This window comes from Ambystoma mexicanum, chromosome 10 (assembly GCF_040938575.1).
Source record: "Ambystoma mexicanum isolate Mex_15411 chromosome 10, UKY_AmexF1_1, whole genome shotgun sequence".
Lineage (NCBI taxonomy): Eukaryota > Metazoa > Chordata > Amphibia > Caudata > Ambystomatidae > Ambystoma > Ambystoma mexicanum.
In genome coordinates, this window is record NC_090932.1 from 427,076,896 (window position 1) to 427,090,143 (window position 13,248).

A 13,248-nucleotide genomic window follows, 5' to 3' on the forward strand; every position below is an offset into this window, starting at 1 on the left:
TGATACACCAGATCAGGATCTGATTACGGTGCAAAAAGATGACACTGTATTGGGGGTCTATTATAATCATTTGATGGACCCCAAACAAAATCCTTTAACTGAAAATGATTGCACAGGAAAAGAAGAGTTGAGAGTGTTATTAAAGAACAAAAAACAAATTAAACTGCAGGATGGTCTGGTTATCAGGGAAGCCATAACAGGGCAGATACAGTGGGTGGTACCTCTTCCATTCAGAGGGCTAATGTTACACCATGCGCATGATGCAATAACTGCAGGACACAAAGGTTCACAAAAAACTTTAGAGATACTGAAAGATTATGCTTACTGGCCACATATGTCCCAAGATGTGAAATTATTTACCAGGGGATGTCTGGTATGTACACAATTTAAACCTGCTTCATAGAGCTCCATTAATAAAAAGAGGTTTAACTCTTCCATGGTCAGATTTACAAATTGACTATGTAGGGCCTGTAAAGAGATCGAGAAGGGGAAACCGTTATCGTTATCTTTTGACGGTGGTATGTTTAATGTTGAAATGGGTAGAATGTATTCCTGCACCAGATTGTAGTGCACAAACAGCAGCTACATTGCTGGTAAATCACATATTTTCAAGATTTGGATTACCACAAAGAATAGAGTCAGACAGAAGAAGTCATTTCACAAGCACCTTAATGAGCAAGGTGTGGCAGATATTGGGGGTAAAAAGGAAGTTGCACATCGCATATCGGCCCGCATCTTCTGGGAATATTGAACTTTGTAATAGATCTGTCATGGAGATACTAAAGAAGTTTGTAGTAGAGGCAGGTTCTAGTTGGGATTTGCGATTACCTTTAGTATTGATGGCCATCAGGTCGACTCCTGCTAAAGCGACAGGTATCAGTCCTCATGAGGTGTTGACAGGAAGGAAAATGGTACTACTACAACATTTATTATACAGGACGCATGAGCAAACACTTGTGAGTGCATCTACAGTTCATGAGTATGTGGAAGAACTGAGAAAGCATTTACAACATGCATTTTCATTTGTGCAGCGAAATTTGGAAAGAGGTGCTGATAGTGCAAAGTCATACTATGATAAAAAATACATCTGTGAAAGAGTATAAAATAGGTGATCGGGTATATAAGTTCCATTTCGGGAAAGGTAGACATAAAAACTCAAAATTTCTTGCGGCATGGCAAGGTCCCTTTGAAATAATAGATAAAATGTCCCCGGTAGTCTATAAAATATTAAAGACAGAGGGTGAAATGGTCACAGAACAGTTTGTTCATGTTAACCAAATTAAGCCGTGTCATCCGAAGCATGAAGTCAGGAGACTTGAGCAGGTAGAAACAGGTTAAATGTACTGATTACATGGAAAACAAAGATGTAATTAGCTGTTTCATAATGTATGTAACCTAATGACAGGGTGGTATAGGTCTCCCGCCATAAGAAACCAGATATATTGTTTAGTGTGGAGATAAATGCAAATGAAAGTGCCACATTTGGAGAAAGTGTTGTACTATGCATTGATGAAAGGTGCTTAATCAGGTTAACTTACTATGGTACACTGTGCTAAAGTGTTCTACATGAAAATTGATGTGATGTATAATAATGTGAGATGTAAATATTATTGTTTTTCTCTAAGATGTGCTTAATTGCAGGAATTCGAAAGTAAAGGATCATAATGTTTTGGGCCACATTTTTGTTTTTGGTAAGGTAGTAGAAAGGGTAAAATTGGTATAGTGCTATGTACTTAATCTGTTCCTTTTCTATTTGATTTAGACACGATTAACTGACATATTGGCAGGGGTCAGAGGTCGCAGGACCGGAGGACGCGAGAGATGACGGATTCCTGAAGTCTACGGGAGGAAGTCCCAGGAAAGCCCCGGATGGGTGCAAAGACAAAGTCTGCAAGGAGGACGACAATGACAATTACGCCGGCAACATGGATGATGATTATACTGATTGTGGTGGGTCTTAAAGCCACGGGAGCACAAGTCATCATTGAGCCCGGACCGAAGTATGGAAGTGGAGGCAAATAGACTGGGATGCTAAAAGAGATGATTTCTTTTGAGAAACACCCAAGAGCGCCAGGCTGAAAGAATTCCACTGAAGGGATGATGCAATGGAAATTTGGTGATCAGGCCATCTCAGAGGTGCGGTCATGAAGATAGTGAATGCCATCAATGGAACAGTAGTCAGTTGAAGTTAATTCTGCAGCGTTGCTGGTGAATGAAAATGGGAAAAATGGAGACCCACAAGTTTGTCATTTTATTTTATTGTTTTAGTTAGTTATGTTAGCCATTTGTTTTATTTATTTATTTAATTTTATTGTTTTGTGTAATATATACAATAATAAGAAATGTTGATTTCACACATATATAAAGACTGTGATTGAAAAGACATTCAAACATATGTGGACACTTCGGTTGGAAATATACATGTACAATGTTCCGTTATACATGCACATGCACATGTGTGTGAGGACTGATGGGCCCTATTTGGGATCTATTTCGCTTTTGTTATGATTAAGCAATGGTGTGTTATGAAATATGTAAATATTCATTTTATTAAGATGCTATTACAAACAGGATTGAATTAAATACAAGCGCACAGGAGGCGTTTGGAGCGAAGAACTCAAACTGTTTTCTTCACCAACCTGCGACACTGTAAAGAAATGGCCCAGGTAGGACACAGCCCAGCACAATTTTCAGGCACCACGGTCCCTGAAGAGACTCACCCAGTTTTTAAATTGTACCTCCTTACCATTAGATGTCCCATCTCTGTGACACATCGAGTCCCCTAAACTGGTCCTGAAGACGGCACCAGAAGACTAGCTACCTACAGGGTGCCAGAAACACCATTGAGTGTCGACTAGATAGATGTGAAGACAACTATACCACATTTGAAAGTTACCAGATGTACTAACGCACATTGCATAAACTGTATGCAAAGTTCCATTGTATGAGGTTCATTTGAGATGCCTCAAACAGTGTATTTCTACCCGCCAATTACGGGCAAACAAAAGGTTTTGGATGATAGCTTTGTAATGCTATTTTTATAAATCACATGAATAAACTGTCTATGCATGAAACGTAAGTTGGGTGTTGTCTTATGCACAGACCACCGATAGGGTTCTGTACAAAGTGTGCTGGATCCACTCCGGGCCAGCGCCAGACAGGTGGGGTAGTCTAAGTCCCTGTTATTACAGTGTTGGGCCATTATCTAGTTGTGCAACTGGGTGCATATTGTGGCCTTTTGTTCATTAACAAATACGTTTGAGATACACTTGTTTTCACAGCTACGTGTCACAAGTAGGAGGCATTTCACGACTCAGTCGTTCACAGGATAATTATTCTATGATTAATAAAAATGAGAAATGGAAATAAGTGTCAGTAGAAGACTGCATGTTTGACTACATGTTTTGTTATGGGATGTTGTCAGCTAGGTTACATTGTTTGGTGAAAAAGGTAAAAAAATTAAATGTGGATTTCATTCTAGAATTATTAGTGGACTGATGGTATTTAGACGTTTATTTCATGATCCAAAATGTACATGTTTAATTTAGCACCATTGCAAACATCTTCGAACATATTGCTTTGTCGGTCATGTTTACTTGGCCATTTTTTAATAATTCTCCTATTCGAATAATTATTTTGGGGAAAATCACACACATCCAGAGTTGAAGATGATGCCAAAGTTTTTAGCGTCACAAGAGGGTGAGGGGAAAGGACCCATGGAGGGCGGCCAGAGAGTAGGAGAGAAGGAGGGAGCAGGGGTCCCAATGAAAAGGATCTCAGTCTTACTGGCATTAAGGTAGAGATTGTTAGCAACGCACCGTGCATGAAAAGCAGTCAGACAGTCAGGAATGAGAAAGGAAGAAGAGGAGGCAGTCGAGGGAAGCTTGAAGAGAGCTGCGTGTTGTCTGCATAACACTGGAGGTTCCGAGAGAAGGTGGAGATTAAGTGGACCAGAGGGTCAAGGTAAATGTTGAAGAACCACAGTGTGAGGATAGAGCCCTGAGAGATGCCACAGGTGGAGAGTGTGGTGGAGAAGAGGAAAGGACCCAGTTGAACCTGGGAAGGTTGGTCAGATAGGAAGGAGGTTAACTAGTCTAATGCCAGTTCTTTGATGCCAAGGGTATCACAAAGCCGATTTATAAGGATGGCATGATTGAACGTATCAAAGAAAGAGGAAAGATCGAGAAGGATGAGAACTAAAGGAGATTTAGAATCGAGATTTTGGAGCAAGTCATCACAGGTGTTTATGAGAGCAGGTTCGTGCCTCTGGCTGCTCTGTAGCCAGGCTGGAGGCCGTGGAGACAGCCAACAGATTCAGTGTGGTGGATCAGTTGGGCGTTGACCAAATTCTCCAAGAGTTTGCCCAGGAAGGGGCTAATGTAGTTAGCCAGGTAGAAAGGGTCAGCAGAAGGCTTTTTGTGCAGAAGGTCCACTAGGGAGTGCTTGAGGGGTAGTGGGAAGGAGTCAATTGCAGGACAGGGATTGAATAAATCAGCCAAGTATGGAGCAAGGGAGGCAATGTTGTCCTTGATAGTGCTGGAGGAGCAGGGGAGCACCTGTCTGGAAGAGACTTTCATAAAGAGGACTTGTTTAGAGACCTCACCCACTGCTATGGGCAGGAAGGAGGAGAGTAAGAGGGAAGGGAGACCTGAGAGTGGGTGAAGGAGGAGGAAGGGGAGTGGAGGACAGTGAGGACAGGATGTCCTGAGTTTTGGTTGTGAAGTGGGAGGCCAGTGCAGTGCACAGGGCCTGGGATGGAAGAGGAGAAGTAGGATTGTCCAGTCTGTCAGTGGATGTGCTTGAAGCCAGCGATGTCCGTTCACCAACATTGCACTTGCGTTTCAGAGAGGCTAGGTCAGAGTCAAACCAGGTATTGCGCTTGGAGGCAGGCTTCATGTGGATACTCATGACAGGGGCAAAGATATCCAGGGTGTTGGATATTGAGAGGTGAATATTAGTAGGGGCTGTACCAGTATGAGAGTCAGTAGCTGGAGTGGGAGTTGGGAATGAAAGTGGCAACAAAGGCAGCAGCTGACACTCGCTTCATCGGTCGAATGACAAAGAAAGAAACTGGCAGTGCGGGCAGAGGCTTAGCCAGGAGACCCAAGAGATCAAGATGAGAGGACATGGTAAAACCAGGAGAGAGGTTTAGAGAGACAGTTGGAGATGGGGATGTATGATGAGATGAGCACCTCCAAGGTGTGTCCGGCTGAGTGGGCCAGACCAGAGGGAAGAATGGTAGGGGAAAGAGAGTCACAGAGGCTGTGGAAGAATCCAGTGGCCGCACTAGGAGATTCAAAGTGAATATTGAAGTCTCTGAGGAGGAGAAGCTTTGAGGTTGAGGCCAGGACAGAAGAGGTGAGGTTGGGCCACTCCGAAAGGAAGAGGGAGACCGGACCAGGGGTCCTTTAGATGGTGGTGATAGTCAGCGAAAGGGTAGGAGTGATACCAAGCCTGCAGATGAGGCATTTGAAGGAAGAATCGGAGTGAGTGGGTGTGATAGTAGCAGGAACCCATTCAGCAAAGATCTGGCCACTCCACCTACAGACCGATTAGGCCTGGGCTTAGAGAGGATCTTGTAGCCCTCAAAGAGGAGTGTGTCAAAAACAGTGACAGAGCTGGCATTGAACCACGTCTCAGTGCGAGCAAGGACGTCAAAGTCTTCAAGGAGGTGACAGATGTCAGAGGAGTGTTAAACGGCAGAGCGAGAGTTCAGAGTAGCTAAGTGAAGCTGGTTGCCACCTTCAAAAGCCTTCCGAGGAGGGGTAAGGGATGTGGTACACCCGTCAGTGGTGGTAAAAGGTACAGGGGTGTGGCAGAAGGAGGAGTGGCAGGTGAAGGAAGCAAGTTGATGAGAGAGAAAAGACGCCTATCAAGAAGGAGGAGGTTGGGCTAAGGTTAGTGCCAATGCCTTTTGACTGTCCCACTGAAGGAGGCATTGGAACAAGTTTTACAACTTCATGACACCATGATGTAGGAGAAAGGTCAGGGCACAGAACAACCTGCCTACAATCTTGGCAGGTAAATGGGGGTTACAGATCTCAATGATTGAACTGGCGTTCAGTAACCGCAGGGAAGTCCTCTGAATACAATACAAGGACTTTTGGTTGTCTAGAAAAGAGCCGAGCTTCTATAGGGCTGCTACCGGTATTACTAATTGGAGGTGTGGCTGAATTATGATCTATAACTCCCATGTCTAAAAGTAACAAATTGTCACAGTAAATGAAATTATTCAGTCTTTGTTACCTTCCTTCTTTTTACCTCAGAGTAATGCTTATGTGGCAATATGGATTAATGGTAATAGCTTTCACTGGTTCCTTAGAATCCCCAAAACCAACATCAGCACAATGCTACTACTCAACATCTTAAGAAGCCATGTGTCCATATTCAGAATGCTTACCTTATTGACCTCTGTTTCGATGGAGTAAGCAGCGATTATAGCGGGATTCAAATACACTGATTCGCCTTCGGCCTTAAAACTTGCTTAAAAAACTATGCTCTTCCTTTTGCGTGTGCTCTGCCAAGACCTCTTTGGTCAGACCCATCTTCTTGAAAGCCTCCTTTTCTTGGTTTACTGGTGTGTGAGATGGTGCAGTAAGAAGACGCCTATCCACCAGTTCTTCGCCAACAAACACATTGGGCCTCATTACGACCCTGGCGGTAAGGGGTTTACGCCAGCGTTAGCTGCGCCGACCCCTTACCGCCAACTACGAGTTCCCAGAGCGCCATGGTCACTTTTCCGCCCGCTTTTTGCGGGCGTAAAAATCCATGGCGCTATGGGACCTCGGTGTTAATTACGCCACCGTAGTGTACGGTGGCGTAATTAACACCTTCCCCACTCCCATTGAGCCCTATGGGGCCGAAATGGGAATGGGGAAGGGTAAATGGGTCAATGGGGACTTACCGCCCCGCCAACCTCGGAATGGGGCGCTAAGTCCGCCATCCGCCATGGCGTAAAGGGACTTTGCGCCATGGCGGAAAAGTCCGCCGATGGCGGAAAAAATCCGCCAGGGTCGTAATGAGGGCCATTGTCAATAATTTCTAACAAAGGAAACAGAAAAAAATGATTATTGATGATAAGGTGGTTTGCAATTTTACATTGTACCAGACAATTACTGTTTTAAATAATTTCTTTTAATGCAGATTATGGCTCAGCTATTGCACCGAAGCATAGGACATAGCTAGCACGGTATGCATTGATTTTAACGAATTGAAAATAATTAATCAAATTTTGAACAAACCTAAAACAATGAAAAAAACATCTAATAAAAAGAAAACATATGGGGGGTGGGGTAAGTAGATAAAATGGGTGGAGAGGTGTTGGGTGGGGTTTTAAACATAGGGAAATGGGGGGGTTGGGAGAACCCCCCAAATTAAAAAAAGAATACAAAAATTCTACATTTTTTCATTGTTTTGTTTTCGTTAAAAATGCATTCTTCATTTATTCATTCGTTAAAATCACATGTAATCAGCTAGCACCAATACACATTTGTTTCCTCTCCCTCCAACTTCTTGGTCTCCTTGAATCCAGATTCTCATGGGCTTCAGATATAAAGTAGATACAATTTTACTTTACTCAAAAATATTCAAAATTCAACAACAAATAAAACATGGGCCCTCATTATGAGCATGCCGGCCGGTAAAACGGGCAGTAGTATCGGCTACTAAATTTTTCCTGGACCAGCATACTCTGAGTCTGCCGGTAGGGACAGTGAACTACTGGCAGGCCTGACCTTTCGGGAGTTCAGGTATGTATGGCATTGTATCAGTGAAATCGCTACCTGCATTATGACAGGCAATGGCAAATAATCGAGAAAGATCTTTCTTTTTTTGCTACATCAAACTAAACAAAGCCTTAGAATATTCAAAAGTAATACAGATATTCTAAGAGGGCTTATACAAAGCTTGGACCCAGCTGTATGCATGCGTTTGGAAAACCTACCAAGAAAGAGCATCAATGAATGATTTTAAGCACAAATTGGTTGAGTATGCAAGACAAAACTGTAGTAGCCCGAGTTACAGGATATACAAAGTATTCATCAGACTGTGCCTCAGTAGATTTATATAGATTTTCTTTTCTCTTCAGAAAATAGATCATTTTATTTCATAATTAAACAAAACAGGCAGTCCAATTCAGTTGTAAACAGTATGAGCTGCCCCAACAGCATTATATTGTGTGTTAGAACCCTTACCAGCATGAAGAAAGCTGCATGTCTTTACCTGCCGGCTATTGTATAGTCCCAATCAGGCAAAGTGTACAACTTAGGGCAAGATCACAACCTTCCCCGTTCACAAACACACAACTTAAGAGTGACCACTGTTTCCATACAATCATAGCAACTGTGAGTAATCTCTCCCCAATGCACGGTGAAGGCATTGGGAGGAGGCAGTGGAGTATCAACTTGTTGAAGCTGCCTTCAAGTGCAGCAGATATGCCCACGTATACAGAAACCTTTAGGAATCAACAAGACAAATGAAGACTACAAGAAATCTACTTGCCCATCCAATTAAGGAAAAGTGCCCTGGCTAGTCACATTGACCACACACAATTAATGTTATGGGTACATTTGCTAACATGTTGGTCACAAAAAAATAGATTCAAGTGAAATTATGTTTACTGCCCCTAACAAATTAATATAGGAAGTCATGAGCACAAACCTTATAAAAAAAATGGGGCCTTAACAGATAAATCGATCCTTGATTGTATTTCTATCCATGAACCCAACACTGACCAGCTTTAGGGTATTCAACCAACAACTGCATCGATCCTCAAACACCACAATCGCCTCCCTTGTCCCAACCCTACCAAGACCCAGCTTCCATACGATTAGTCGCATACCTAGCGCATGTAGGTTAACTGTGCATGTACGGAGGGAGGAGTTTGAATAATGAGGATATATAGAAGGGAATATGATTGCTCAAATGGATTTCTGATCAGAACTCGGTTGTGCTGGCCTATTTACCCTACAAGAGAATAAAGAAAATGTGTGCCTTTTATTGTGTTGTTCATCTTTTCCGGTAGATAACAGCAGTTTGGGGCATTATGATCATGATGATGACAGAAAACATGATTTAAACTTCAGACTTGTGAGCCTCCTGATACCACCTGACATTTTCACTAGTATACAATAATCGAGGTACTTTGATCAACACCCCGCTTAAACCCTTGTGATTAACCATGCAATGAAGTCCATGCCTCTCTCCCTGGTTTAACTACATCTGTTCTTTCTGGTGTCTCCAGGGGTCCAGCTGTACCATGGTTTACAAAGGTAAGCCACGCTTGACACTATGTGTAACTGCTTGTTTGCACTGGCTGTCATCTTGCCTCCATGAGTACACATGGCACTGAAGGCCTAAGGCTTTTCTTAATTACTCGAGTGGCCAAGAAACCCATCTATTCTACCCGTCAGCATTTTTCAGGAGGTCCTACAGAAGTCCAATGTAATGTAAATTCAGTGTGACAGTTAATGTGCTGATGGAGCGTCAGACATTTTATTCCAGACTGCAATCTTCTTACAAAGACCATTGAAGAGTGTATGACAACTCTGAGAGAGGTGGCTAGCAAATTCGTGTTCAGTGGCAAAGGTGACTAAGAGGCCAACTCCACATGTACAGAAATGTTCCGGGAGAAAAATACTTGCTCTTCAAAAAATATAGAAGTCAATTGCTAGGTTAAAAAAAAGACAGCTACAATTCGACTGCCTTCTATTTTTTAAGACTGTGAATACAAAGGAAGGGAATGTAGCAATTGGATTTATGCAAGTTTCCATCTGCCCGCAGGAGGTGGGGGGTGCTACTCCAGAAATGCATCATGTAAAATAAAAACACAATCAGCATGTTTCAGAGTACTTCTGATGTTCAAATAAGGGATACACTGCGAAATGTATGGACGTTTTGATACTATGCCTCGTATTTCTAAAGGTTTTGGGGATGTGGGGGAGGGGGGTTCTAGACCTACAAATGTCCAAAAAGGGATTCACTGAAGCACTGAGTATGGCACTCCATGAAATGTATGAAACTCCAAGGATGAAGACTGAACGGTGGAGCAAGCTGGGTACAAGGGTTATGTCAGACACCAACTCTGGACCCCCTACCTATACCAGTAGAACAATCTGCACCCCTCCTTGCCAGAACTGCGTCAGAAGCAGCTACAAGCAATCAATGTGGACTCACAGTTGTAAACTGCATATCAGGTTGCAACAATTCATGAGAGGTGGAACTCAGGAAAGATGGTCTAGGTCACGTGCTTTTCTGTAAAATACAATGCAGGCAAAGTTCTATGCACTTAGCTTCCTTTGGTTTGTGCGTGAATTGAATCATTGCGCTATGCCCTGCGTCCAGAAGGCCTAGCTATGCTTAGTCCAGTGTATTTATGATTAATAGCATGGCTATCTGTCTAACGATGGAGGAAGTGAGGCGAACAGTGCCGTCACACAGAAGTAGTTTGCACAACAGTTATCAGTTTGTGTAATTCCTCCCAGGATCCACACCGGTTGCCCCTGCTGCATGCATGCCTTCCTTCCTTCCATCGGGAGGAGTGCACCGGGGGAGAGGGCTCGATCACCACATGCAAAGGTACGTTTAAAAACGTTTGTGTAAAAGCAGTTTGTGTGTGTGGGGGGGGGCTTCGAGTGTGTGATGCATCCAATGAGTGTTTTATTTTGGGGGAGGCACATTAGCAGTGGGCACTTTACAGTGACATTCTGATATATATATTGAGCACACGCATGATCAAAATGTTTTCATATGGCAATTCTGGCATAAATTGGGCCCAGGAAAAATGTGAGTCGCACTACAACTGCACACAAAGCACCTGTCAGCTTACAGTCCAGGTGGGTGACTGGATAAAGGTTAAACTGGTGAAGAAAACTATGGCAAATACATTCAAATACAGTGGCCCAACAAGTGCAGGATGTTACCTGCAAGATTGACTTTAAGACTTGCTACAAGCGAATTACATGAAGAATTTTATTGTATAAAAAGAGCACAGCAGTGCAAACACAATGAGCACAACCTACACTTCACTGCAATTCCTCCAGCGCAACACACATCTGCCCCCCAAGCACGCAGGTGTTGCTCCCAGTTGTTTATGAACTGAAAGGATGAATAAGAAGCCCATCCACTGACCCTACCCGATGAAGGCAGCCATGATTCAATGATGAAAGACTCACAGGCTCAAAAAAGAACAACACACCATCGAAGAGACACAAAAAATCAATAACAAGGAGGAAGCAGAAAGACCAGGGAGGAGGAAGACCAGGATAAAAAAGTTTGCAGACTTACACATAGACTCAAGATGTATGGAAATGCTCAGAAAATTGTGCTCTCTGACTATCCTGGACTGCTACTGCTCATATCATTAGACTAGATATGAGCCTATTTACTTGAGAAGACTATACAATCCAAGCTCTGTTGCTTCCCCTATTTGCATTCTCTCAACTAAGTAGACCTCTTTGAAGCACCTTGTGAGAGAAACGGTCAACACATTAATTAAGCAACCACACAAATGAATAACATATTATGAAGATTTCCCTATTGCCTAAAGATCTAATGACATGTCACTGTAAGGCTCCCTCTACCAGAATTACCCAAACTATCAAGTATGAAGACCCTTTTAACAAACATAAACATGGAACATAGGGGGATCAGGAAGTTAATATTACCTTTTCCAGTAGTTATGATTCTACCTTATGTTTAGACGTCAGACCAAGAGAAAAATGTCACCTCCTTTGAAACTTTCCCTTAAGTGTAAATCATATAAATCACCCAAACAGATTGAATTAATTAATGAAAGAACAAAGAAGAACATTATAGACTTCAAGTCCCATAATGCTCTTAGCACTGTAAAGTGGAACCCGGATTCAGCAGTAGTAAACTGTTGTGAGCGGTCTAGTTGTTGTAACGACCAACACCTGAGCAGAACCTTCAAACATTTAAAGGCCTTTCAGGTGCCGGTGAGGAAGAAGCAGTAGGGAGAAGCAGAAGCTGAAGTTGCCGTTGTGTTGGCAGCAGGACGCCGTGTGGAAAACATGGTAGAGGTTGGGACTCCTTGGCTATGCAGAGGACACGCAGTGGGAAGCGTTATTGTAATTGTAATTGGTTATTTATAACGTGCTTAATACCCATAGGTTTCTAAGCACAGACCTGGGATTAAACCTGTGTTGCCCCACGCCGTCTTGCTTTCAAGGCGAGCGTGTTGCCCCTGAGCTATCATCCCAGCAATTGAAACCAGCCCTCCAGTGAGAGAAATGCTCTCTACACCCCGTCAACCGTTGATGAAAGCAATGAAAGTCCGGTCTGTGTTAAATGAAACTACACGGCAACAGTATCCGACGAATGAAGGTTGCGCATGCCGATAAGATGTGAGAGAAAGCAAAGCATTGTAAAGAACTGTAACTTTAAGATACAAAGTAACAGAGTGGTCTGCAAAAAGAAGATTGCCAAATTGAAAGTCTCTGTAAAATGTCCGATGCCGTAGAAGTGACAGGAAGAGAACGAAACTGAGATGCAAGATTTGAACTGTTGTTAGGTTTGATCCCAGCAGAGGGAACCCTGGATGTGAGAGATGTCTTGGAACTGTTAGGTTTTATCCCGGCAGAGGGAAACCTAGAAGTGAGAGATATATTTGAACTTTGACATAAGTACTGTGCTCGAAACTACATGTACCAAGAGGCATTGGTGTAGGAGAGAAAAAGTGACTTTTGGGGAAAGAAGGCCAAAATGGTCATGCCTATGTAAGAGCAAAAGCCTTGCAGTTTCTATAGTCTTCGACAGTGCTTCCAGTGAAAGTAGCCTTGAACCTGACGGAGGGAGGCCTATGAAGGTGTGATTGAAGATTGGGGAAGGGAACCCCACAAATTGTGATTGAAAGGTTTGCGCCTGGCAGAAGGAAACATGTACTGAATTGTGGTAACCAGAAGGAAACAAACTTTTGTTGAACTGTATTATAAGCTAAAAGGTGACCTGGACTGTAGTGAAAGAAAGCTGAGATGTCCAGTGAATAAACTAGTGACTTTTCGTGGAAGGCCAATTGGGCACTGGTCCACGAAACAAACTGCATCCTTCTGACCAAAGCCAGAGTGTATTGCATTGTTCAAGTGTGCCACGTTACCCCGTGCTCCAAAACGCGGGGAAGGGAGTTTACTCAGCCATACTGATATTTCTTTTGAACACTGATTTTCCTTTTTGCATTACACATTCCCTTTACACATTTATTGTATAAGAAAGAGGGCAGGCATTAGGTTTATT

General features: G+C 42.9%; 1 protein-coding gene across 1 annotated transcript in view; it reads right to left on the reverse strand.

Annotated features, from left to right (window-relative positions):
- Positions 1-13,248, reverse strand: part of LOC138492881 (period circadian protein homolog 2-like) — a 344,827-nt gene that overhangs the window by 157,613 nt on the left and 173,966 nt on the right. Inside the window, 1 exon segment of the mRNA XM_069620199.1 lies at positions 6,410-6,619. Coding sequence (XP_069476300.1) covers positions 6,410-6,619 — 210 coding nt within the window.